Genomic DNA, 27,688 nt, shown 5'->3' on the forward strand with positions numbered 1-27,688 from the left:
ATTTTCGCGTTTGGTACACGATCAACGAAGGAGATGCCTAGCATAGCACGCTCCATCGCCCTTTGTGCCACTTTTATTTTGTGCATGCTATGCTTAGTAAGCGTCCCATATTTCGGCACCTTCTCCTCAAAAAGAGGAAAGGAGGCCTTTAGCCCAGCAGTGGGACATTCACAGGCTGTTACGGTACGGTAGGTGAGTATAGGCAAGACAAGACAACAAAGACAAGAGCATGAGTTTGGATGTCAACGTATCTTTGAGCTTTCTAAAAGCAGCCCACCCTAAGTCAATGCGTCGTTCGATCTCCTGTATTTGAGATTTCCGATCAAATGATAATCGATGTCCAAGACAGATATAATCGCTGACTACCTGTACTATGTCCTTACCTACGATTATGTTAGGTGCATTTATGTGGCGATTAGTCATGATTTTGGTCTTGGATATTGTTATCCTCAGACCGATCCTCAGGGAAACTTCTTGCAGATCTACTAGCATAAGTTGAAGTTCTTTGGTGCTCTCGGCTACGAGAATCAAGTAGTCCGCGAACCTAAGGTGCGTCATGCGTGTTCCGTTTATATTGATTCCTCTCTCCCTCGATCTTCTAAGACGGTGTTGAAAAGTTCGGGCGAGAGGTAATCGCCTTGTCGGACCCCTCTGTGAACAGACACGAGGTTGGTGTTTTTGTGCATGCGCCACCTGCATAGTCGCGAATTTGTAAAGCTCTCGGAGGACATCTACGTATCGGTTGTCAATGATGGATCCGCAGCGATGGAGAGATTGAAACACGGCCCAATGTTCGACACTGTCGAAAGCCTTCTCATAGTCAACGAAGGCAAAGCACAGGGGTCGGTTATACTCATTGCACTTCTTTCATTTTTCATTAGCTGCTTGACAGTATGGATGTGGTCCATTGTTGAGTATCCACTCCAGAAGCCAGCTTGCTCGACAGGTTGGTATTCGTCGAGGGTGTTAGCGAGTCGGTGGCACAGGACTTTAGCGAACAGTTTGTAGACCTGAGAGAGAAGGCTTATTGGACGGTAGTTTGTCAGTTTTGTTTTGTCGCCTTTCTTATAAAGTATCGTGACAATCGCATTCTTCCATTGACCGGGTGTAGAACCCTGTAGGAAATTTCGTTAAAAAGCTTTACAAGGACTTCAAGTATAGGTTTTCCACCTGCCTGGAACATTTCGACATGCACCCCGTCCTAACCAGAGGCTTTACCTTTTTTCATTTTGCTTAGAGCATGCTCTACTTTATCTGGTGTTATATGAGGTAATTCTCCTTTTTCGATTCGCTCTACTAGCGCTGCTCTGGGGTCCGTCGCATCTTGTATCGATTGCGGTGTTTTTGAAATATACAGGTCCCTGTAAAACTCTTCGACGATCTTTATAATTTGGTCACAATCAGAAACAATATTGCCGGCATGATCCGTCAGCTTGTTTATTTATAACATAAGTCAAGTAAAATTAAGAGTTTATTAAAAAAGTCGTGATTGAAATAACGATTTATAGATGGTAAATGAGATAAAGTAACTACTAAAACTTGGATTTCAATTTGTAAATGACGGCGTTAATAGCTATAGAGAAGTTAATAAGCCAGCCTCTCCAATGTTTGCCACAACGCAATTTAAACTTCGCGAATAAATTACTAGCTACTGTTTGGTTGATAAAATGACACATCATTAGCGTACAGTAACTTCGTCTAATCTACTTTCAGAAGTTCATTATCCGTATAATAGCTGTCATCTAATAATTTCATTACAATATTAAAGTCGAATAATAAAAAATATACTATTTAAACTCCCTAAAACGAAAATGAATACAAGTTTTTATAACATAATACAACTGACATCGTTTATAATTTTTTGCTTCCATGAATAAAACTACGAAGTTATAAATACAAATAAACAACAACATTACATTTTGTTAATAAAGTTATATAAAATACTGTTGAATTTCTACATTTCTGCGTTTATTTCTGTTAACTTTCATGAACGTTCTTCTACGACTTCGGGCGGTGTTATTCCGCTAAAACAAATTCTATTTTACACTGCACTTACATAAAACAGAATTACTTCAGTGAACTCGGCGAATGCTGAAATACGACTCTTAAAGATTGCGCACAAAACAAACTATTCATAAAAACGTTTTCTATGGATTTGCTGCGTTTTGTTAGTTTCGTGAGAACTTTGTTGACAATTTGTTCAGTTAAGATTATCCCTTGGCAGCATTTTTTAAGACAAGTAGTGTACCAAATTACATTATTGTTTTGTATAATTTTAAAAACAGCACGTTGTCTATTTGTGCATTATTTAAGGGGTATAAATTAACAAAATCCTTAACAATAATAACGTCCAGAATACAGCTATACATAAGTTTAATCTCTCTTATGTAAATTATATAACAGAGTCTACTAGCGTTACAAAACAAGCTTCGTTTTACGAGTTCATTATATTTATACTTTATAAAATTAGTTGCTCTATTGCTAAATAGTCTGAATAGATAGGTGATCTATTCAGAGACTTCACTGTGTCCGTTCGCTTTAGGGCTATGTAATAATTAATGGATGCAGTGCCATTTCCATACCCAATACATTAAGCTTAACATCGGAGACGTTAGCTTCCGCAGTCATCACTGTCATATTCCTAATTCAAACTAATTTCATTAAAGATGACTTTCAAGAAACTAAATAAAAACTTAATCTAAACTTATAAATTCGTTCGTTGTGACTGGCTATTGACGCACAGCCGAAACAGCAAAAAAAAGTAACTTAAATTTGGAATATTGGTTAATTTTATAATTTCAGTTCGCTGAGAGAAGATTTTTGGATATTTCATTTTTAAAAGAGAGAAATGGGCGGGTTGATAATTAAAAACATGTAAACATTTAGATAACTAGTTAATTTATATTATATTTTTAGAACGTTTGTTGAAGTTTATTTCCTTCAGCTTGAAAGAGTTTCCTTTTGCTTTGTATATTTGATCATTAATGTAAATTAATTTGTATATTTACATAATTTAATAACTAAATTACGATTAATTAATAACCTTAATTACTAATACACGTGCGTCTTTGTAATATGGCCGCTCGCATTCCGCATCAACGATGATTAGATACGCTAAGAATCTAAAAATTCGAAGAAAGCAATTATATTAAAATCGTTCCATAGTTTACGAGGAAATATGACGATGCATGACCAGATAATTTATGATTTAAGTGGACAATTTAAACGTTAAAACACAGGATACAATGCGACAAATTACTTCATTTTAAAGATTAAAGCATTATGGGATTGAGGTCACGATGATATCAAATATATCCTTGTAATCGTTGGTAAAGGAATTTGAATCATTTCGATTTACATAAGTCGATCCATGACCTTACATAATAATATCCTCACTACAATAATAAATATCTTGTCACTTGTGAGATGGTACAATCGGTAGAACAGGTTGTTGCTTTTTTAATTTCTTCGTTTTATGTCTAGTTGGTTGTTTTCGTGATTATCAGTTCGACAGTTAATTGGATATTCTAGATAGTAGAATGATTTAATAATAGTTTTATTAGTATTAATTAAAAAAACTGTTACTTTTTGCTTTTCAAAATATATTGTTTGTGAAAGACATTTTTATTACATTAATTATGTTTAATTTCCTTTTAATTTTAGTTTACTGATGACGATTTTAAATTCGGTACTTTCTACGTAGTGCACACTTAAATATGTATTAAGCTTGATAGTAGACGACCAGAAGAGCTTGTACAAAGTGTACAAGCTCGTCTGGGAAGGTACCACCCACTCACTAAAGATTTTACCATCAGACAGCAATACTTATCATTGTTGTGTTCCGGTTTGAAGGGTGAGTGAGACAATGTAACTAAAGGCACAAGGGATATAATATCTTGGTTCCCAATTTTGGTGGCAATGTAAGAAATAGTAATATTTCTTATAGTGACAATATCTATGGGCAGAGGTTGACCATTGACCACCATTTGGCCCAATTGTCTATCCGACTATATTTTATAAGAAAAAGCTATTGAATATAGGAATTACTTAAATAAATAAATCTTGAGTTGATTATACTATGGAAAGAGCCTGTGTTGCCTAGTATACCCGTTGGCTGCGTCAATGAGTGGGCGAGCTAGATGCTGGTCACTCTCACGTCAGCGTCCAAACTCATAAACACAATTTATGTTAAGTCTGCGAGGGGACCGACTCGATAAAAAAATTAAATGTACATTAAATTATATTAACAATGTCATTTGTCTTTTTGGCCGCTTAAAACACATATTAAAACTTTATGAATTTCCTTTTCAGCCTTCATATTTAACCAAATAAAAATGGTTGTACATGAAGCGGTTGTCCAAAAAGGCTATGTGCAAATATATAAATATATTCAAAGCTTACGAATTTTTTATACCATATTTCATTACATACATATATAGTATATATATATACACTTTATATGACTTGTAATATAAAAATCAGGCATCAACGTAAACTAAAATATGTATTCATATTAAAAAAAACTATTAAAGTATACTTAGCATGTAACCAAATTATAAAAATATTTTTTTGTAATTGCTTTTTTAAAACTTTGCAACTGTATGTAATTCTGGTGACATACACAATAACTTTGCGTCATCGAGCTAATCCGATAAACCAGGATTTGCATAGTACTCCTCTATAGGTTTTGGAGTAATACATCTATCGAAGTTTGGGCTCATATGGTAGTCGTGGATGTGAACCAACCTTGAAAGAAGGCTTTTTCCAGCAGAAACAGAGTAATAGTAGGTATTGTCTATTTGTCGAGTTTCATTTCATATTCTGCCACATGTGTATTCTACCTGAATACACATGTGGCAGTATTTCAATGTAATTAGACACATGCAGGTTTCCTCACGATGTTTTCCTTTGCGGTCAAGCACGAGATGAATTATGAACACAAATTAAGCACATGAAAATTCAGTTGCTTGCCCGGGCTTGAACCCACGATCATCGGTTAAGATTCACGCGTTTTGACCACTAGGCCATCTCGTCTCTAAATAAGAAGTATCCTGATGTAATATGATTCAATCGACAAAAAGTAAATTATCCGTAAGGTTTTTTTTTTAAATTAAAATTCAAATATAAAAGACATCGAGATTTTATTGAAATTGTTTTTCGATTCGAGTAAAATTTTGCTCCAAATAAATGTAGATATAAAAGTTGAAAGTATAAAATCTCTGCAAGATTATAATATGGAAGTTTCGAATGCGAAAGGAATGGGGGAATTAAACTAAGTATGCAAATAGCTGGGTTTACTGAACTCTGTGGTTTCTATGTCTGACTCCGTAAATTCTGTGATCAGCATTGTGTTAGTCTAGAGGCAGCTTACTAAGTTGCTTATATATTTTCGAATTTTATCGGTAGTGTTTTTGTATCTTGTAGTGATCACTTTGTCTTTATCCATCCTTAAGTTTATTTGTTTATCTAATGTACAAAATTTGTTTATATATACTTACGTATCAATAAGTAGTATAAAAAAAGCTTTCGTAAAACCATTTGACGTTGTCCTGCCACTGTGTATATGAATATAAATCGTCATTACTAAGTGCACCATATGAAAACCTTCTGTATGAAAAAATACATATATTTGCTCATTATGGCAATTCTAATAGTCAAGCCGAGATGGCCCTGTGGTAAGAACGCGTGAATCTTAACCGATGATCGTGGGTTCAAACCCGGGCAAGCACCACTGAATTTTCATGTGCTTAATTTGTGATTATAATTCATCTCGTGCTTTACGGTGAAGGAAAACATCGTGAGGAAACCTGCATGTGTCTAATTTCACTGAAATTCTGCCACATGTGAATTCTACCAACCCGCATTGGAGCAGCGTGGTGGAATAAGCTCCAAACCTTCTCCTCAAAAAGAGGAGAGGAGGCCTTTAGCCCAGCAGTGGGACATTCACAGGCTGTTACAAAAAAAAAAAAAAAAAATAGTCATGGTAATGGTAATGGGTCGAACGGTCTTTTAATTTCAGACAAATATACCAATATTCATTTTTATTTATAAGATTGTACGATTCTGTCAATGCAAAGTGAATAAAATAAATCATATGCAAAGTCGTTTTAGAAATTATTGTTATAAACTCTACGCTGTATAAATTAAATTTGTAAATTTATTACTGTTATAGTAAAACGATATTAAAAAACTTCTATTCGGATTCATAAAACAAACGATATACAAACTTTATCATTTGTTTCAAATGATCTGTTTTAAAATAACGATTTTGTGATAAATTGCATTTCAGTTTTTAATAAAGCTGATAAAAATGCAAAACAGTAATATTGACTGTAATAAAAAACGTTGACTCGCGTGCTCCCAATGTTTCGCCTTGCGGAATAGATATCAGCAGAAGACTGCATATTGCAAAAATATTAAAATTTAAAAACATGAATAAAATTATCATATTTACATCTGTAATATGTTTTAGTCCGCGTGTCTAGTAGACTAATAATAGTTTAGCTAACGATAAGAGAGGGAATCACTCTGGCTTTTCATTGCATTCCTTACACTAACATTATAAATTCGAAAGTAACTCTGTTATGCTTTCACTGAATGTGATGAAATTTTTCATGAAACATGCTTGAATGGAAGGACATTGGAAGGATATTAACGGATCATCATGAAATTCTATATTGGCGTTTACAGTTGTAGAGGACATATCGTACTTAACACTTTCACACGCGGGCGGTAACTAGTAGTATATAAAACCTATATTAATGGCGAGCCCGCGTTTACCCTTTGATTTTATTCGATTAATTAATAGTAGCCACTCTACCTTATCATAAAATATTGTTGTAAATTCCGTCGTTTGGTTAATCCGGTGCTATGTAAAATGTCAAACCGACAACTATCGCCTCGTACAATATTAACAGGGAAATATTTTACAAAAAAAAAATCTTTTTCCTATTTTAATCGTCGAAGATAAAACTATTATATTCGGTCGGTATTCAATGCAGTATGTATTTGACAGAGACTTTATATTCTAAAAACGTTTCATTTTCTAATAGCTTTAATAAGTTTTTTTTTTAATATAGAAATAATATTTAAACTTCATATTTAATTATTAAAAAACTGTGTTCTTGATAATTATTCTAATATTAATTGTAATTTATAATTCTAAAACACATGTTTAATAAACCTGCGCTTGGTTTTTTATTATGAATAATTAATTAATGCTTTTTTACATAAATACAAATTAATAGAATTATATTACCATAACAGGAATCATACCAAATGTTTTAATCTGCCGAAATTTAGTCGTAACAAATATCAATACAACCTTTTCTATCACATTATATCAAATTTGTAATATTATTTAGATAACATTATCATATTGATGGACTAATTCGGATAAGCTTATCTAAAATAAATAACAGCTGGACGAAACCGCGTTAAGTCCTTTGATACGTTAGGTTTACATAGATAATGCAATAAGGGATGAAGTTTATTTGCTTTGCTAAAATAAACTTGGCTAAGCTTCAATTTCACTATTCTATTATATATTTAGTCTTTGGCAAATCAATATAGCGAACAGATTTATAATAAATAGACTTTGTTTTTAAAACAAATCATTTTACATTACATTTAATGATTAATATAATGAACGTCAGATGTATGTAGTTATATTTATTTATTTATTTATTTATTAGGGAAACATACAGCATATCGTATATTACAACTAAATATAATAATCATATTTTAACACTTATGCCAGTTAAGTTTCCACTACTGTTTTAACAGGGAACTTTAAATTTGAACCATTGCTAAACTATATGAATATTTGTTTGTTTATTGGAGCATTACTTGAAAATTACTGAACTGAATCGATAGACGGTTATTTTTTGCACATAGTTAAAATAATTTTAATTTGAGCTTGGACCTTAATAAAACTTGGAAGTTAAATTTAATTAAAATATGTTGTCTGAAATTTATGCCATTTTTTTATATTGTCGTTCACTTGATCGACTTCGATCACGGCAGCCATTTTCATGGGACACTAAAGTTCGCAGTGTGTGCAAGTGCAGAAGATATAACAGTGCACACGTAATCGATTATAACATAACGATATATTATCATTTTTATACCTTTCTTTTCTAGATAAAATCAATACTGAGAGAATACGAAAGTAATTTTCTGTCTGTTACGATTTTTGGGCTAAATAACTGAATGAATTTAAGCCTTGACCCCTTGAACATCGAACTACTTTCTTAACTAGGACCTGACTTCTCGTCCCATCAGACGCGGACGAAGCCGCGGGCAAAAACAAGTATCCGATAGGTTCAGATAATTTCACTTTTATAAAAAAACAGCTTTACATTTAAAAACTAATTTCGAATATGATTTTGTATAATATTCGAATTTTATTTTATTATCAGTAATCAAAATATACCCAACTATGTACATTTGTAAACAGAACAACTCCATGTACTAAAATTTGTTTAATCCTTAAATGTTGGTTATCGTACGTCGCACGCATACGCCCGTAATAAAGTTTATGAGTTTGCACAAAGCTCTCAGGAGATGAGGGTCACAGTAGTTAGCATTTACATAACACGAAAGCCTCGGAGTCATTCCCAATTATCCTGTATGCTCATGGCATTGTTCGAGTCAAGATATTGAGTTACAAAGACTCATAGCAATCACGTACAGAATTTATAATGTTAAGGAGTGTTAAATCCGGGCTATATAAATTATAGAATAGGAAGGCGGACGAGTATATGGGCCACCTGATGGTAAGTAGTCACCGACGCCAATAGACATTGACATTGTAAGAAATGTTAACCATCGCTTACATCACCAATGCGCCACCAACCTTAGGAACTAATATGTTATGTCCCTTGTGCCTGTAATCACTCACCCTTCAAACCGGAACATAACAATACAAAGTACTGCTGTTATGCTGCAGTATATCGGATGAGTGGGTGATACCTACCCAGACGAGCTTGCGCAAAGCCTTACCACTAGTAATTTTCATATAGCAAAATATCATACAGTGCATTCGTCTAGCTGTTGTACGTTTAAGCTTCAAAGTTCGTTTACAGAATGTTTCAAAAGGATAGAAGTCTTAAATTAAAAGAATCTGCTTCAGATAGCATTCAAAATGTACTTAATATATCAACACATATCGAGATATATAATAATGTATATTATATACATTATTATTATATGCCACATAAACATTTGCTTATGAATGAATTTATATATCATACATATTTTACTTTATAGCTGTTGTTTGTAATAGTCTTCTAATACTTAATCATAAATACTTGATTTTTTAGCTGTAATTATATTTAGTATATCTTTAAATAACACATAATTTATATGTGTAGCTTTTTGAACGTCAAATTATAACTTTTTTTTTTTTGACGTGTATCTACGCTAAATGACCGCAAAATATTCTGCCAGTGACACGTATAAAAGATATAACACATGAGATCTATCAAAAGGCTTCAAATTTTGATGTGTTTAATGATGATGAGTAGAAACTATCAAATACTAAAGAAGTTGTGTAGAACAACATGATAATTAAATAAATTGAATACAACATATAAATATTATAAAAACATAACAATAATTTTATTTTATATTTTACAATGAATTTAATTTAATATTTTAAAAATTGAGAACAAACTAATGTAAGACGAAATTTCAGGTTTACATAATTTATACAATTTTTAGAAATTATAAAATGATTATTGTCAGTATCCCTAAGATGTTGATTTTATTTTATATAAAACAAAAAGTTTAAATAACTTTCGCTGTAATCTACTACCATTATAAACTTCTTGTGTCTTACGTATGTTAAGTATAAAATCTTTTAGTGAAGTTCGGTTAAAAGCATGTTAAGTTTGCGTACACACATTTGCGTAATCAAACGAGCGGAAACGACGAATATATGGAATATAATATTTGTAAAGCTACAGCTACATCGTTGCAACTACAGCGCTCCATACGTACAGTTTTAACTAAACAGTTGAACTGTTCAGTTAAACCGTAAGGTTTGGAGAGTATAACTGAGGATCGTACAGTTGAACTGACAACCAATTAAATCATCTCTAGATACAAATGAAAACCGAATGCTCGTAGCAGAAAACCGAGAGATTTGCTCGTGGAAAGTTAAATCGAAAGTACTACGACCGCGGCAAACGAATAAGCGTATTTTACAAAGATAGCTCGTATTTTTTTCGCCCCCGTAGCTACAAAATTATTTTTACACAATTTTGTGGGGAAAGCAATTTCGATTCAGAGTTATTATTAAATTATGATTTAATTTCAGAATCAAATTCCTAGTTTACTTACTTTATTGTTTTTTGGTTAAAGCTATGTTGATACTTGGGTGATAATATGGAAGAATCGTTTCAACCACGTGGATATAAAACGCGATATCTGTGGTTTTATACATGCTAACCCTGTTACTGTAAACAATGTATGTTATTTTATATGCCCCTTCCATCGTTTATCTCAAACGCGCCTGTGTAAACATTTTACTGGGAGATGTCTAATACTTATCATTGTAAACAAATCGTACCCTATTTATACATTGTTATCAAAAGAAAATATAAAACAACATGCCCAGACCGTCTTAATCTATTTGGTCTACGAACTAATTCGTAGATTTTGTTACAGAATATATATATTAACTGAAAATGTATATATATTTAATTATATACTTAAAATATATGTATATTTTTTAATTTTATATAGTTAATCGTTTTGTTTTTAATGCATAGTTTTTACTGAGCTTTGCTGCGTGTAGAAGATCAGAAAAATAAGTTTAATTTAGAAAGAGCCTGAAAATGTTTCACTACTTGGCAAAGATCTCCTCGCCTCTTGAGGAAAGTACAAGATAATAGACCTATATACATTAAGCACTCGACAACTCAATTGCATTTGCTCGGCTTTGAACCCCTCAATCTTTAGCTAAGATACACGAGTTTTATTAGCTGCTGGGCCATCACAGCTACAAATAATATGCAATTATTATATATAAACAAAAAATAAAATTTTGTTTCACAATGTAATTTTATTGAATCTTATTTGTTTATTTTAATTAACACAAGATATACTGAACGAAATAAAACGATAAATATTTAAAGGGGTAAAACTATTCCTATGATTATCTTAGTTTATGCTAAATAAAAAAACATGTTTGAATTAACATCGTTGGAATATTTAAAATTTTATATATAGTGTTTATTTACATGCGATGGCTCGTGTCAATTTCAATTAGGCGAAAGCAAACGTGCCTTGCTAGTTTAATTGCCAGCTATGAGATCGTATACGATCTGGCGATAACCATCAGAGCGTGTCTATTGCAATTAAGACATATTACAGAGTATGGCGTTCGTAGTCGGTTTAATCGGTTTGTTGACTGGTTAGCAGATGCTTCTGTTTATTGCGAATATAACTCGATTGAATTTACTTTTAATTATAGAGTCTATACATGCAACGTGTAATGAGGCCGTAATGTATCTAAAAATAAGCTGGTTCTTATTATGTTTAATATATTGAATGATTTCGTAATGTTTGGAGGATAAATCAAATAGGAATATATTCGTATTTTCAGCTGTGATGTATTCGGGCGAATATCACGAAAATTATGATACTTTTTCTAGGTCGTTGCGAATTGACATGTCAATAGTTATAATATTATAGTATACACGATCAATTTATATTTAGCATATTTTAATTGTATATCATCGCGTGTTTTTTTTTCCGAAAGTACTCTTTTCTGTTAAGTTCAAAGATCTGGAGATTAACCTTCCTTCGCCGGGACGCCACGGTAGTACTCGCAATACAGTGGCGCCCCCGAACTCAATGCCGTTGTATCCCACATACTTCTTTTATGCTTCTTTATTGGTGGTAGGGCTTTGTGCAAGCTCGTCTGGTACCTACACCACCTATTCATCAGATATTCTACCGCAGTACTTTGTACTGTTGTATTCCGGTTTGATGAGTGAGTGAGCCAGTGTAATTGCAGGCACAAGGGACATAACATCTTAGTTCCCAAGGTTGGTTGCGCATTGGCAATGTAAGCGAAAGTTAACATTTCTTACAATGCCAATGTCTATGGACGTTGATGTCCACTTACCATTAGGTGGCCCAAATGTTCGTCCGCCTACGTATTCTATTAAAAATAGAACGCGTATATTGTGATTTCCTGCAAGTTTTCGAATTGTAAACATATCGACCGATGTCGATAAAAAGGAAACTGGTTTGAGAAAAAAATATAATGACTTCTAATATGCTATAAGATCATTGATAAATCTACTTTATTATTGACAAAACATCGAATATATATGAATAACTTTTTTTTAATGGCACTTACGTTGGTACTTATACTTTGTTAATGGAATACTAATGTACGAATTATTCATAAATAATTAAATATTGACATTTTTGTGACTGGAGAATAACCAATCTATCCTACAATCAATTAAGATTAAATCCATTTATTTCTAGAATTTAATTTTTTATCGTTACTTTAAATGGTGTAACAATAAACTGTACAGTGAGTTTTATTTTACTTAAGTCATTAAATTGAAAATTTAATATTATAGTTTATATGTGAAGGTACTATTGGATAACAATGTGATAAATCATTTAGTCGTTACTTGACAGTGTACTGAAGTGTTTCTCTATTGTTTCAGGTCTACAGCTGCGGAGCATAGAGGAGCCGCCAGGGGGCGCGGGCGGCGGCATGCCCGCGCCTACCTGTTATGACGCAGAATGTGCCCGCACAGAAGCCTGGCTCGATGAGAATCAGGAGTTTGTACACGACTATTTCTTAAGGTTAGTTATCTATCTATCTTCAGATTGTTTATATGTAATGATTTGTACGTCTGAAGTTCGTTGTGAGCTCACACTATAATATATTTTATCCTTCCCTTATTTTTTTTTCCCTAATAGAGGTTGCCGGGAAGATATCACTATAAATGTTAAAAGCTTCTTAACATGCTTTATAGCTTAACTGTTTTTCTATTGTTGCATACAATTTTTGAATAGTGTATTATAAAGTATAAATAAATAAATTATTATCTTAATTAGATATCATTTGCTAGTTACCCAAGTTGTCGGTTAAATTTTAAGGCGTGCTTAACAACGTTCTTATTAATTATTTTTCTGGCACCAACGCCAAGCTCCAGTTTTCAATTAGGTTCATCAAACTATTAAACTGCTGATTTTCTTTCTGATTTCGTTCTAAGTTCTTAAAACTATGATCCTACGTTCTGTAGAAATTCTGTTTCGTATAGGGCAGCAGAAACAGTTTTATTTACGATAGACATTCAACAATGATATTTATAATAGCTTAGATTGTGTTTAGATATATTCGTATTGGCGGTCCTTGGTTTGTTCTCTTAAACTTTGCACTATTAATATCTCCCTGTCTCGATTTTTTCGAAATATTTATCGTATACTTTTTATTACCGCTTTGTGTAAGTACGAAGCTTTTGTCAGGAAATTTTGCTCTTTCAAAAACTTCAAATATCTATAAATATATTTTATCACGAGCATGAGTAATGTATATCATGTATGAACATTATACATAAAATATGTTCCAGAAACTAAAATAAAGTTCAGAAACCATTTTACTTTGACGAGAGAATTGAAATGAATCGTAACTGTGATTATGTCTTCGATCGTATATTATTAAAAAGAACAGCTCCGCTTATATAAGCCAACATGGTTCAGTAGATAGAAGACATTGATCCTTACTGAAAGTAACGCATTCAATTCTGCGAAAACTCTACATTCTTTTAGCCATAATATGCTTAGAATACATCTCGTGTGATGTTTAAGGACAACATCGTGGGAAAATCTAAATATGTTGAAATAAAACTGACTCATTTTTCCGCAATAGAACATCATGGTGATATAGGCTCCAAATCCTTTTCTCCTTTTTCTTATAAGATAAAGCACTCACTTTATTTACTTAATTTTATTTATAACTAGCTGACCCGTGCCCACTTCGTGTGGCGGTAAACTTTACTTGTGATCGATTGGCCGAATATTAATAAAATTGTCTCGCGTATTTGGTATTTTAAATTATATCTTAAACTATGCAACCAAAAAACAAACTGTAAAAATGAATTTTATTTAAATAAAATGTCCTTAGTAATAAAGCAATTTATTTCTAATTAAATTGACGTGTTTTATATGAAAAAAACCGACTGATAGAAATATCACTCAATAGATTACAACACGGTGGCTTTTCCATACCTATGTCGTATTATCTCTTTAACAATTGGTCCAAATTATATGCAGTAAAACGTCTTTTGTTTTAAACACTTGAGACGATGTTTACTTATTTTGATAAGAATTCATAATTGTTGATAATATGACCAATAAACAACTTAAATTATTTTTTAATATAAAAAAAACTACTTTTTGTTACTTAAATATAAAAGTTGGAAATATGCTGACGCTGACTTTTTTGTAGGCATTATTAAGCTCTACAACTTTTCTCAAGAACTCAATCACATATCTCTCATCGTTAAGGCCGCGTTCGTAAGAAACGTTTTCGTTCGACCGTTTTTCTCCGACCAACTTTGCAAATCCCACTACCACGAAAAAGTCTTTTCATTTTTCGAGTTAATATATAGCCTATGACAATCACAAATGATATGGCTTTTGGCAAAATCGGCTAGGTAGATCCAAAGATTACCCCCTACAACATCAAAAACTTTACCTCCTTATAATATTAGTATAGACTAGCTGCCAATGGCTATGCTCTGGTAGAATAAAATTCTTACATAAAAACGTTTATATTGAAAAACAGGTGTACAAAGAAAACTATAGTTTTTTTGGGCCAAGGACGCTCTCGTGAATACGCAGAACAACTCACCAAATTTTCATCACAATAAGATAAATGGCTTGGGAACACATAGAGGAAACACGAACTTTTATTATTCATATAGATAGAGCATAACTGTCTAATTTGAGTACCGAGTACCTTTGTTTTAGATATGGCAAGATAAATATTAAATTGAAACAAGTTTATCTCTATTATTACATTACATTTTTAATTAAGCAGCTTACAGTAACAGCAAGGAACAACTTTGATGTATTTAACGTGATTATATTATATACTATTTAAAGTTTTATGTATTTAATTCAATAAACACATAAAACGTTTAATACATCACACTTTAGCACATTATAATTTTACTCATTCAGAAAACTGGTAAAAACTAACCGCTGAAATCATGCTTAATTTGAAACTTTTTATTATGAAAACTATCAGGAAAAGCCGGGAGCTATTATTAGGTGTGAAATATAATGCAAATTAAAGATATGAAGTTATTAACCGTGATATTGTGTAGTTGTTTTTGATTAAACTTTCGTTCGTTGAACCACAAGCGGCAATTCTATTTGCCTTTTATTCAAAGAAACATGATTGACATATAATTTAATGTATTATTACCATGTCATACATATATATAAAGATTTATTTCATAAATGATCTACTGTCTGTTTTCTTACAAACAGTTGTTTAACATCACCTGAGTATGTGTATCCACACATACTCAGGTGAATGCCACTGAAGTAAGAATTAGTTCCATCGGATCGATTGGGAATTTTTCACACACTTGGTGACGTGGTATATTTTGGTACATGGTGGAATATATTAAGAGCCGAGATGGCCCAGTGGTAAGAATGCGTGAATCTTAACCGATGACCGTGGGTTCAAACCCGGGCAAGCACCACTGAATTTTCATGTGCTTAATTTGTGATTATAATTCATCTTGTGCTTTACGGTGAAGGAAAACATCGTGAGGAAACCTGCATGTGTCTAATTTCACTGAAATTCTGCCACATGTGAATTCTACCAACCCGCATTGGAGCAGCGTGGTGGAATAACCTCCAAACCTTCTCCTCAAAAAGAGGAGAGGAGGCCTTTAGCCCAGCAGTGGGACATTCACAGGCTGTTATGGTACGGGAATATATTATCCGTTGCATCTATGCCTTTACTTTGTTATGTTTTAGTCAAACATTAGTAACTTTTATTGGTACTAATTTGTTAATATTTTATAAATATGAAATTTACTATCTACTGTTAAATAAACAGTATATAGTAAATTAAATATAAAACACAAATAAATAAATAAATAAAATACGAATATTTCAACCATACAATCGATTTGTTGAAATTATTTGTTAACTAAAATTAAATTATTAAAACGATGGAACTACTATTTTTTTTAATATATAAGCTAGCACTCGACTGTTATCAAACCTGATGGAAAGTGATGATACAGTCTAAGATGGAGCGCGCTTGCCTAGAAGATGCCTATTCACTCTAGATTTGAAGGTACCCATATTGTAGGTGGTGGGAAAAACGGAGGTCGGGAGGGTATTCCAGATCTTAGCGGTGCGTATCAGAAACGAGGAAGCAAATCGTTTCGTATATGTCTTAGATACATCAACTACGTACGGGTGCAGATCTTTACGATGCCTCGCAGTTCTATGGTAAAAAGGTGACGGAAGAATCAAATTAAATTGCTTCTGGGCACACTCTCCGAAATATATTCTGTAGAAAGCCGACAGACAGGCAACCTTACGACCGTATTTCAAGGTCTGGAGTTTTGCGACCAGTTTCTGGTCGCCAATGAGCCTTCTAGCACGACGATCCAAAGCGTCAAGCTGGTACTTAGATAAGTTTTGGTTTATAAGATATTTTAGTTGACGTGAGCCTGTATCAATTGTTTGTTTTTACTTGATATTTTACATTATATTATATACATTTTATCATAGTTTTCTTTAAGCGAATGTTGTGGTTCTAGCAAAGTAAAAGTGAGTGAAACAACTCAACCCCTGGATGTCATAAAAGCTGCATACCAAACTAAAATATCAGCAAGAAGAATTGGTGTCAGGCAGGCCAGTAGTAAAAAGTTCTAAAACCTTTCCATGCTGTTTATAGAAAACTAAACTTATTAGAACTAAAATATACCTTCTATTTGTACGATATGAAATTGCAAATATAATATAATTGTATGTTAATGCATTTTTTTGATTTTGCCTCTCGTCGCTTATTAGCGTCTACGTCACAGATTCCCTTTGACTCCAGCAGGTGCTATTCTGTAAGGATTCACATTGTATCTCACAAGTTGCATGTAATCCGACCGATTTGTATTACAAAGCCTGTAATCTCGGAATACATTTCCAAGATGCCAATTATACTTGTGAAATAAATCATTGTTCAATTCTACGAATCAGCTTTCACAACAATTGATAAAACGTTGGTAACTTACGATAGAAGCGGTGTTATTCTGTAATAATTCATTTATTATATTACTTATGACGTGTTGTAAATGGGATTACGGTGATACGCTATTTTGATTCATATACATGAATCAAAATTGTTTCCTTTAAATGTTATAATTATTATCGTCAATGTTGCATATCACTTTCTGACGTCTTAGGATCGTATGCTATGGTGCGTTTCGAGTTTTTCTTTCAAAATATATGGCATGTTATTTCCGATTTAAGAATCAACGTATTATTGGTTAAATGACCGCCTAGCAATGTCAGAGTCGCTTTGTGACTTGATCTGTTGGAGTATTGTTTTACTTTTTTTTTCAGTCATACTATAAAATTATTTAATTTAATATTAATATATTTATTAATAAAATACATTTGGTTCTTTTTTTAAATCAACGATTTTGATTTTCGGCTTTGGATTAATATTTTTCAAAAATCAAAAAATACTTCCATTCAATTCGTTTGAGATACTCCTTTGTTCTTTGGTTTGGGCCATTCATGCCGGTTTCGAAAAAAAACCCTCTTTTTATGTAATTGTAAAGAACTATAACAATTTTACGAACCATTTTACTACCAGTACGAAAATAATAAATGTGAAAAACAGTTTGCCCCGATTTCAGTTACTTTTAATGCTGAAATGGTCGTCGTGAAATTTGTCACACGCATCATTTGAAATCTATTTTATTAATGATCGATTTTAGAGCGAAGGCAGCCGTTGGAAAGTACAATAAATTATATCGGTGCGGTTGGTTCTACCTGGACAACCAACCATTGGACGCGCTTAGAGATAAAATAATTTTCATGCAATTTATTTAAAAAAAAAATCGTATATTGCTATTGCTAGTGAAAAAGTAAAAAAAGTATTTGAAAATTGTTTACTAGAAAGTATAAGAAGTAATTAATTTAATATATTTTACATACGACCTTTTGTTTTTGCAATTTCCTCTGCGGCATGACTCGAAATTCCTAGTCAATGCTTATTTACAAAATATGTACATGATGAGCATTATGTATATAATCGTAAACCAGGTCTCGATCGCGCATTGCTCTACTGGGATCGGTCCATTATCACTGACAGATACATTATAGCCAATAATCTTAGCATAGGATGAATCGTAGGCGATTAATTGATCTGTATGCAAAGCAAATTGCTTACATTATTGTTGAGAACATCGTAAAAGCTTAATTATAAATATGAACCAAATATTAAGATATTGCTTATCAGATTTTTGTTATGCAGAATGTTCGTATAACTATCTAAATATACAAAAATACTTGCATCGTTCTATTATTTATATTTAAAAAAACTAAACAGATTATTTTCGTGTACATCCAACCCGATATGTTGGGTGAATTAACTTTCAGTTCAACTTGGTATTATTTCAATATATCAATCTGAAGATTTTTTTATAGAATTCACGTGTAAAACTTGATAATGATAATAATTCAACGATACCCCTACTCAAACGTTCGTTGCAGCTTTTACAGTTTTTTTAAATTTTTAATTAAAATGTTCTTTTCAGACATCTTTGACCGTGATTTGGGTTACATTTTTTTTTAACATTTATTACATTTTGTTGTTACAAATATGCCTCGTTGGTCTAGTCCGATACATAGATCCGAAAGTCCTGGGTTCAATCCGTGGACAGGGCGAATAAAAAGTTATAGGGTTTTTCTGTCGAAGATTCTCAGTAGCAGCCCTAGAAGTTGGAAGTGTGTATACTCCCGTGCCTCGTAAAGCACCTAAAGTCGTTGGTCTTGCGCACAACTCTTTCCGGTCTAGTCGGATTGCCGTCCCATCGGATTGTGCGATTATTTTATAGTAATTTTGTTGGTAAATAACTCTTCATAAAACTTAAACGACTTAAGTTATCTGTCTAGTAATTATCTAAATGATATAAAATTACCAGTAATAGACGAACTTAATGGTTAATCCTGTAATACCGTCCTACGTACGCAAACAGACAATCACAATAAGGAAACAGGCTTAAATGAGCTTAGAGATGTTAATAACAAGAGAAGACAATCTCGTAAACTTTGTAATAAATAGTATTGTGACCGGTCGAAACTGCTTCCTAGCGGTATACAACAGACTACAGTTAGTTTACAATGAAACTATTGTTCTTAGTTGTTCTGATGTGTAAATTGATGTCGTAAAATCATTGACGCTTTTATAAATGCCTTTTTAAACAAGTAAATGATTTATTAATAAATCTCTATTTGTCCACATAAATACAAGATCTCATGAAACATGAATAATTATTATTTATAACATAACAAAACAAAATAGAATAACATAGTTAATAGTTTTTAGGAGGAGGAATAGGTTTTTTTTTCTTTAAGCGCTGAAAAAACGCGTTACGCGTTTTCCCCACGGGAACAGTGTGAGGGGGGGGGGTATGTGGTGCTCGCCGGTGTCCAAGACGCCGAGTGCGCCCCTAACATCGGAATACCCACTAAAAAACCAGCGGTACCCTTTCCGTCTTAACGAGGAGCGCCACGGGATTGCTTTCGCATGCTATCGTGACGCTTAAACGCTAGCTACCTGCCTTGACTTTATATGGGTAGAATAAGGTTCTATATAATACGAAGAATAAACACACAAAGAAAAATTCTTGTTTTTTGAGTTGGGAACCTTCTCGGGCATACGCAGAACTTACCACAGTCGCATCAAAATCGGATAAGTGTTAAACTTATAGAGTACAGTATTGTTATTTATACAGGAAAATTTTGGAAGGACATGCTCATTTAAAGTATTGTTATTAGTATCAACCTTGATAGTGTTTCCACAGGAACTTGTTTTATGTTTTTTTTTTATAGAATAAGTAGGCGGATGAGTATTTGGGGTACTTGATGGTAAGTTAAGGACACCAACGCCCATAGACATTGTAAGAAATGTTAACATTTGCTTACATCGCCAATGCTCCAACAACCTAACTAAAATGTTATGTCCCTTGTGCCTGTAATTACAAAACTCATCCATCAAACCGGAACACAAAAATACCAAGTACTGCTGTTTTACAGTAAAATATCTGATGAGTGGGTGGTACCTACCCAGACGACCTTGCAGAAAGCCCTACCACCAGTAAACCAGTTTTTATTACTTATCGATTAGTTTAAGACTAGAAAAAAGTTTACACTATGTATTTAAACAAGGTAATTTTAGGTCACTTATCCGAATTTATAAGTAAAAATAAAATATATATTTACATTCCGTAACTGAAGGACTTAGCTTAAAACGTCACGCTGTTCCAGTGCAGATGATTTTCCGACACATACGGGTTTTGACAAGATATTATTTATTAAAATTATAAACGCCAAGATATAGCACATGAGCAAAACTACGATGGTCGTCTGGATTTGAACCCGCGATCTTCGATAGATCTACGTATGTTCGTTATTGAGATTCTTTTCAATTTATCACGAAATATTCTTAACGTTTATACTCAAACTCGAGTTTCAAATATGAGGAGACTCAATTTTATACTCGTACCTTATCGTTTCAAACGCATTAATCTTTTGTTTTCGTATATTTATATAATAAATGTTTGTCAAAATTTGCGCAATAAATTCATATCCTTAAAACTTTGTATGAAATGATAACATTTTCAACCGTATTTATGTTTCATCCATAAAAGTGTTTCGGTCTTGCCTTGCTGACGCTGTGATGAAAAATATGCTAATATATTATATTGCTTCCTCTGATACTTTCTCGGTATATATTTTTAGTTTATTACTGTGTAAAGAAATATCATCTAGTACTTCAATATACTACGCGGGAATTGATTGCTAACACTATTACATGTTTTTATTTATGTCACTAAGAATTTTTTCATCCGGTCACATGTGTAGCCCTGTTTTTACATATTGTTATAATTATCTACATCATTATCATCATCATATTCAGCCCACATTAATCCACTGGTCATAGGCCTCGTCACAGGCGCGCCTATTCTCCCGGACCTGTGCTAATCGCATCCATTGAGCACCCGCCATTTTTCTAAAATCGTCTGATCATCGGGCGGGTGGTCTACTTACTGGCCTTTTTGCTTCTCTAGGCCACCACTCCGTGAAGACTTTAGTCCACCTTCCGTCTTCCCGTCTGGCCAAGTGTCCAGCCCATCTCCACTTTAACCCTTACAACTACATTATTTATACTGGCCGTATATAATGAATGCTGAATGCTCAATGTAAAAAGATATATTAAAAGGCGAGAAGGGCCCGGTACCAGAAGTTCTGCAACACAAATGCGGTGCTAATATTTTGTTTTCTTTCAGGAAGGCGACGCGACAGGTTGTGGACGCATGGTTAGTGTCGCACGCAACGCCGCCTAGCGCCGAACTCGCGTCCCCGTCTAGAGCGGGCTCCGGGTCAGGCGCTACTACACCAGTCAGGTACATTACATTTTTCCGTAATCCGTAACAGCCTGTGAATGTCCCACTGCTGGGCTAAAGGCCTCCTCTCCTCTTTTTGAGGAGAAGGTTTGGAGCTTATTCCACCACGCTGCTCCAATGCGGATTGGTAGAATTCACATGTGGCAGAATTTCAGTGAAATTAGACACATGCAGGTTTCCTCACGATGTTTTCCTTCACCGTAAAGCACAAGATGAATTATAATCACAAATTAAGCACATGAAAATTCAGTGGTGCTTGCCCGGGTTTGAACCCACGATCATCGGTTAAGATTCACGCGTTCTTACCACTGGGCCATCTCGGCTTTTTTTACATTTTTAGAATATTAGATTTTAGATAATTCATTTATTTATTGAGATAGGTACACCGTCAACTTATCACTAAACACTTAAAATTAACAACTTAAACATATTCCTACAAGGTGATACGTCTTTAAAGGTGTAAACAACACACCATTATAACAAAAAATAATATAAACCAAACTAACCTGTATAAATATTTATAAATCAAATTTTAACTACTAATACAACAGAATTAAACAAATAAAAATAACAAACAAAATTATTATAATAATTTTAGATACCAAATTATAAAACCAAAATAAGTATACACTGTGAGATCGATAAATATAAAGACTTTATAAGAAATTCCATGAATGTTATATGAACATTTTAATAAAATTTTTCACTATTTAACTTTATATAAGAAAAGTCAGAAATAAGGAGTAGAAAATTGTACGAACTTACTTCAACTAATACAATTGTAAAGCTATAAGAAAAACCGACAAGCTTAGTTAATCGAAATTTAGTTGGTAATTGCCTATTAATAGCTCATAACTTGTTAAGAGACCCTTCTGTTTGTGCGGCGGGCACATTGAGATAATTGACTTAATCGCATTTATGAAATTGCTTTTGTTGTACATAAATTACAACATTAAATTGTTGTATGTCTACAAAGTGTGCTTACATTAGTATTACATGTGGCAATTGCCTCGTTTGTCTCGTGGTTACGTTATACGGCTACATATCATGATGTTTCTGATTTAAATCCTGAGTTGGGTTAATAAAATTTATAGGTTTTTTTTGTTAAGTATTGATAGCAGTGTATTTCGTGCCTTGCACGGTACTGGATCATCTTTGTTTGATCATAAGGGTGGAGGAATTGAGTGTCCAATATGTTATATTGTCTCCTGCGCAGTTGGCTAATCTCTGTTGAGAATGATCGCCGTAGTCGAATTCTGCGAGAACTTCACATACGTTCGGATACTTATTTCGTAGTAGAGTACATTCAATTCATTGCAACAATATCCAATTAACTTATGTATATATATGAAAGAAAATTATAAAACTTCTATTCAGCTCAATCATTTCAAAGGTACATATAATTTATAGTAGCACATTATTGGAGCGTCAATAATTCGCCTTATCCTAGTTGCCCCGACCTGCTCTTGTAGCCTTCATCAATCTTATGTCACCCCACTATACCTACTGGCATCCAGCTGGGGTCACCATGTCGAACGTTGAGAGTTCCCGGACATTTAAATATATTTATTATATTTAGTTATCTATAGCTGTTTTGAATTTTACCAAGGCCCTTGTTGTGTATGATTCTTTTAAATATGGACTTTACAAATATAAAACTTTATTTTATAACTTGATATGTTTTGTAATAAGGAGTATGAGTCTTTTCATTTCGAGATAATCCAATAGCTTCGTATTTTACGAATCTCTCGAAAAATGTAAATGAGTAAATTAATTTATCGCTCTGATCTAAAGTAGGTCTCTAAGGACACGGAAATGAAGATGAAGTCGAAGTAAAAATCTTTATTAAATATAAAAGCGACTTTGATATTGATATAATCTTTTGCGCTCAACTAGCGTAGGAGTAAATGAAATTGATGTACCACCGTGATGGTTCGAATAGAAATGTAAATTATAACCCTCAAATTATATATAATGTTTCTCTATAAATCTCGAACCGTTAAAACCTCCTGAGATTACCGTTTAGACAATCATATTCTTCAGCTTCAGTAATATTTAATACAAGAACTTTTGAATCGTCGTTTGACAACATAAAGCAAAACATTAAATTATAAGCTACCGCCGGTTTGTAATGTAGATACTACTGAGAAGAACCGACAGTAAACAGATTAAAAATAATAATTATATTGTTCATTACAATGTATAACTTGTTATAGTATTGTTCAAATATTTAATAGTTTTCATCCTTTAACATCAAAAGGAATTTAAGTTTCCAAATGTCAAGGATTTAATCAAGGTATTCGTAATGCAAGAATATTTATATATATACTAACAAAATTAATAATATCATAGTGATGTTTCTATTAAAATAAAGCAAATTAATGTTTTAGTTTATCCCTACATCACATACATAATTCTAAATTGTCATTTTATAAGAATATATATATGAAATGCAAATCTACTTAAACGTAGATTTTACCGAGAATAATGGACAAGAAACTCAGTAGTAACCGGCAAGAATAATTACATTCCAAAATACGAGCGATATGATCTGAATCCGCCGGTTTCACCCTCGTGTCCCATATTTTCTAACTAACCTGGAAATCCTACATACCATACCGCCCAAGCCCAGTTCAAATAGATTGCCAACCTCCCTTGCAAATACGATGAAGTATTTTTGAAATACAAACTGAATATTTCAATTCCCATATCTGCTTTTTAGTTTGCAGTTGACAGATACATAATATATATTTCTCTTCTTACGAGTATTCCGTTTTTTTTATTGGTAACACTAAAGCTCTTCAATTACTACCAAACAAAACAATATACTGTTGAAAAACAGAGAAAAAAAGGGTGTTGAACATTTTTCTTTGCCTAAAATTTTGACAAAACCTTGTTTCACCAACCAAGATCATCAGAATTTGGTTCTTTATTATGTGTTTGTATATGCGTGTTTGTGTATGTATAATCGTTTCTTTTGTATCGTATATATTGATTTATAAATGATGATATTTTCAGCGAAGCGTAAATATAATAACATTTTAAGTTTTCAATTATTTCGACTTACCAGTTATTTTGTTTATTTACAATAAAGAACTGTAACGAAGCTAGAGTATTGTCTGTAAGAGTTTCAAATAGGAATTTGAAAGTGAATTAATTATTACTTTTTTATTTATTTTTTATTTTGGGAAACATACAGCATCATATAATACATAAACGTTTGATAACAAAATAAGTCTCACTTAAGCCAATAAAAGTTTCCACATTTACATTGAAACATGGCGTGAATCAAAAAGAACAAGTTATTTAACAAGTAATTAAAGTATATGAAGTAAAGTATAAACAAGTAATTAAAAAAAAAACTAGAATAAAAAAAACGATAAGAATATTAATGACATCTACAGCTTTTGTACCGTAGTATTAAATTTAATATAATGTTTGGACTAAACCAAGTCACCCATTGGCTACAGAAATAGTTTTTCCATTTCAAAGTACATCAAACAATACACCACATACATACTTCCTTACTCTTAACTACGTTCGAACTTTTATAACCAATTCAAAGATGGTATACAATTATTTAAAGTTTAAATGATGTACTTCATTTGAATGTGTCTGTTGAGAAGGAAACGCTCGCTTTGTAGTCTGAGACTACTTGGCGTCAGTCTGGTGAAGTTAAGTAAGATATAAATTTGAAATCTACAATAAAAAACCCTTGGCATCGTCTTACGGAATGTCTTCTGAGGTGCGAAAATTTGCCGAAGTAAAATTTTACCTTTTCTTCGTTATCTTAAAAGTTTCTTGCTAAAGAAATTTGGACACTGATCTTCTTCACTTGATAAATTATTTTCTTAACGTCCGACTATTTGTTTGTCGGCGTTTTAATGGACTTTTATTTCTATAGAATTTAATCCTTATAAGATTTTATGTTTCTTTGATTACTTAGAGGATAAAGACTGCTTTAACTAATTAACCAATTCATCGCTGTTTTTGTATATTATCGTATATTGATTTTCAAAAACTATAAACTTTAACTAAATCAGTCGTATTATGATGATATTTAAATTTTAACATTACGAAAAATTATAGGCAAGTTTATTATCTGTAATGATTTATACTCATATATTCTCGTTGGTGTTTTTATAACATACTGGTAATTGCAAAAAGATCGTTGTTTGTGTAAAGATTCAAAAGATTAAAGATAAAGATGTAAGATAAAGTTTTAAGATAAATTCGAAATAATATAATCAATAAAAACCAGAAATATAAGATGTTGTGTTTTAAATTGAAACTTAATTTTGACTTACGACGTTTTGCGATATGCCGTACAAATTATTTAATAATATAAAATTAAATTATTTATATATTTATATTACAATATTATTTGGTTTAAAACTTTTGTAGTATTGTTTCACAACGGAAGCCTATATGTTCGCGTTTTATATTATCTCGAGTCCAATATATTTCGTATATGGAACATAAATTAGCGTAAATTTGTAATAAGCATATGATTCAGTAATTTATCTGATTTATACTTAACTTTTACGTTGACGTAATTCGAATATACTTGTGTTTTCTTAGTATAATATCGTACAACGTATCTAATTATTATTGATTTGTTTTGTGCGAGAAAATAAAATAGTTTTACAAGTAAATTGAAAAATACCGAAATATAGTCTCGAAATTCTCTATTAAAATGAAATGGCAATATTTATTGTTGGTAGCATTAACTCGCCTTGCGGACTCGGAGTTGCGAAGTCAATCCATAGAGAATCGCTTGCTGGGTTATATATCGCTATACAAAAACTTTATTTATTTTTTGTTACATGACAAGTTGCATAATAATCTTAATGACCTATTCATAGTTCGATGTGCTATATAAGTTCACGTCGAATTGGCACTTACATTCAATTATCACTCACTTGTACGATGCGAACTGTTGTCACCGATCAGTCGCGAGCTTAATTATTATGCAACACTCGCATGTTTAACATGTCGCGGTTATGTTCGTGAAAAATTAAAAATATAAGTTGCGTTTGTTACTAAATGCTTAACTAAATCCAAAAACGTATATTAAAACTTGTTTTTATGTAAACGAATGATTCTATGAACGGGTCAATTAGATGTGAAGTTAAACATTGAAAGGATCGGTGGGGTTTAGTCGCACTGTTCTTTTTTCATGCGTTTTTATAAGTTCACAAAAAAAGTATTGTATATTTAGCATCCAGAAGTGAAACTGATGTTATAAAAACCTCGTATTGGTCTTAATAAAAATAAAACACCATGAAATACAAATTGAAGTCAATTACTCTGTTATATTTTAAAAAATCGAAATAACACAATTCTCTCTCTCTCTCTTTTATCAAGCATATCATTTTACCTTTCTGTATAACAACAAAATGGCAGTTTGCAATTAGCGCGCTTTTTTTTATAACGCTGTTGTAGGGGTAATGTCATTTCCTAATTCTAAATATATATTGTTATATAAAATGTAATTGCAGATATAAGTAAAGTAACATCCCGTAGGTAAATATACCACTGCTGGGCTAAGGCCTTGTCTCCACTTGAGAAGAATGCTGCTCCAATGCGCTGATTTTATTATACATCGTAATTTAGATTTTGTGTAATTGTATGTGCTTAGCTGTTATTTTCATGTTTACATTTTAACTCCCTTATATAATAACTTTAAGGGAAAAACATACCTTATTATTAACATTCATTGTATCTGGTTAAGTTCTTATAATGTTAAATAAATAATGCTCTACATAATAAATCATAAATAATTTCCGCTTACACAATTATTGTTTGAATATTTGTTACTTACAAATCTTTTTATTTCAAAATATAAATTTTGACACGTGAAAGGTAATAATGCGCTTGATAAACATTGACAAATAAGAATATTTAAGTTAATATATGTAAACAGTTGGTATTTTTTTTTATTTTACATGTTACATAAGGCGGATTTTCGACTGAGCATCGTCTGC

General features: G+C 32.4%; 1 protein-coding gene across 9 annotated transcripts in view; it reads left to right on the top strand.

Moving 5' to 3' along the window:
* Positions 1-27,688, top strand: part of LOC126771825 (dual 3',5'-cyclic-AMP and -GMP phosphodiesterase 11) — a 224,166-nt gene that overhangs the window by 112,694 nt on the left and 83,784 nt on the right. For all 9 annotated transcript variants that reach the window (XM_050491937.1, XM_050491941.1, XM_050491942.1 and 6 more), the window contains 2 exons: positions 12,696-12,837; positions 21,585-21,701. In XM_050491937.1, coding sequence (XP_050347894.1) covers positions 12,696-12,837; positions 21,585-21,701 — 259 coding nt within the window. The remainder of the gene's footprint in view (positions 1-12,695; positions 12,838-21,584; positions 21,702-27,688) is intronic.

Source organism: Nymphalis io, chromosome 11, assembly GCF_905147045.1.
Source record: "Nymphalis io chromosome 11, ilAglIoxx1.1, whole genome shotgun sequence".
NCBI lineage: Eukaryota > Metazoa > Arthropoda > Insecta > Lepidoptera > Nymphalidae > Nymphalis > Nymphalis io.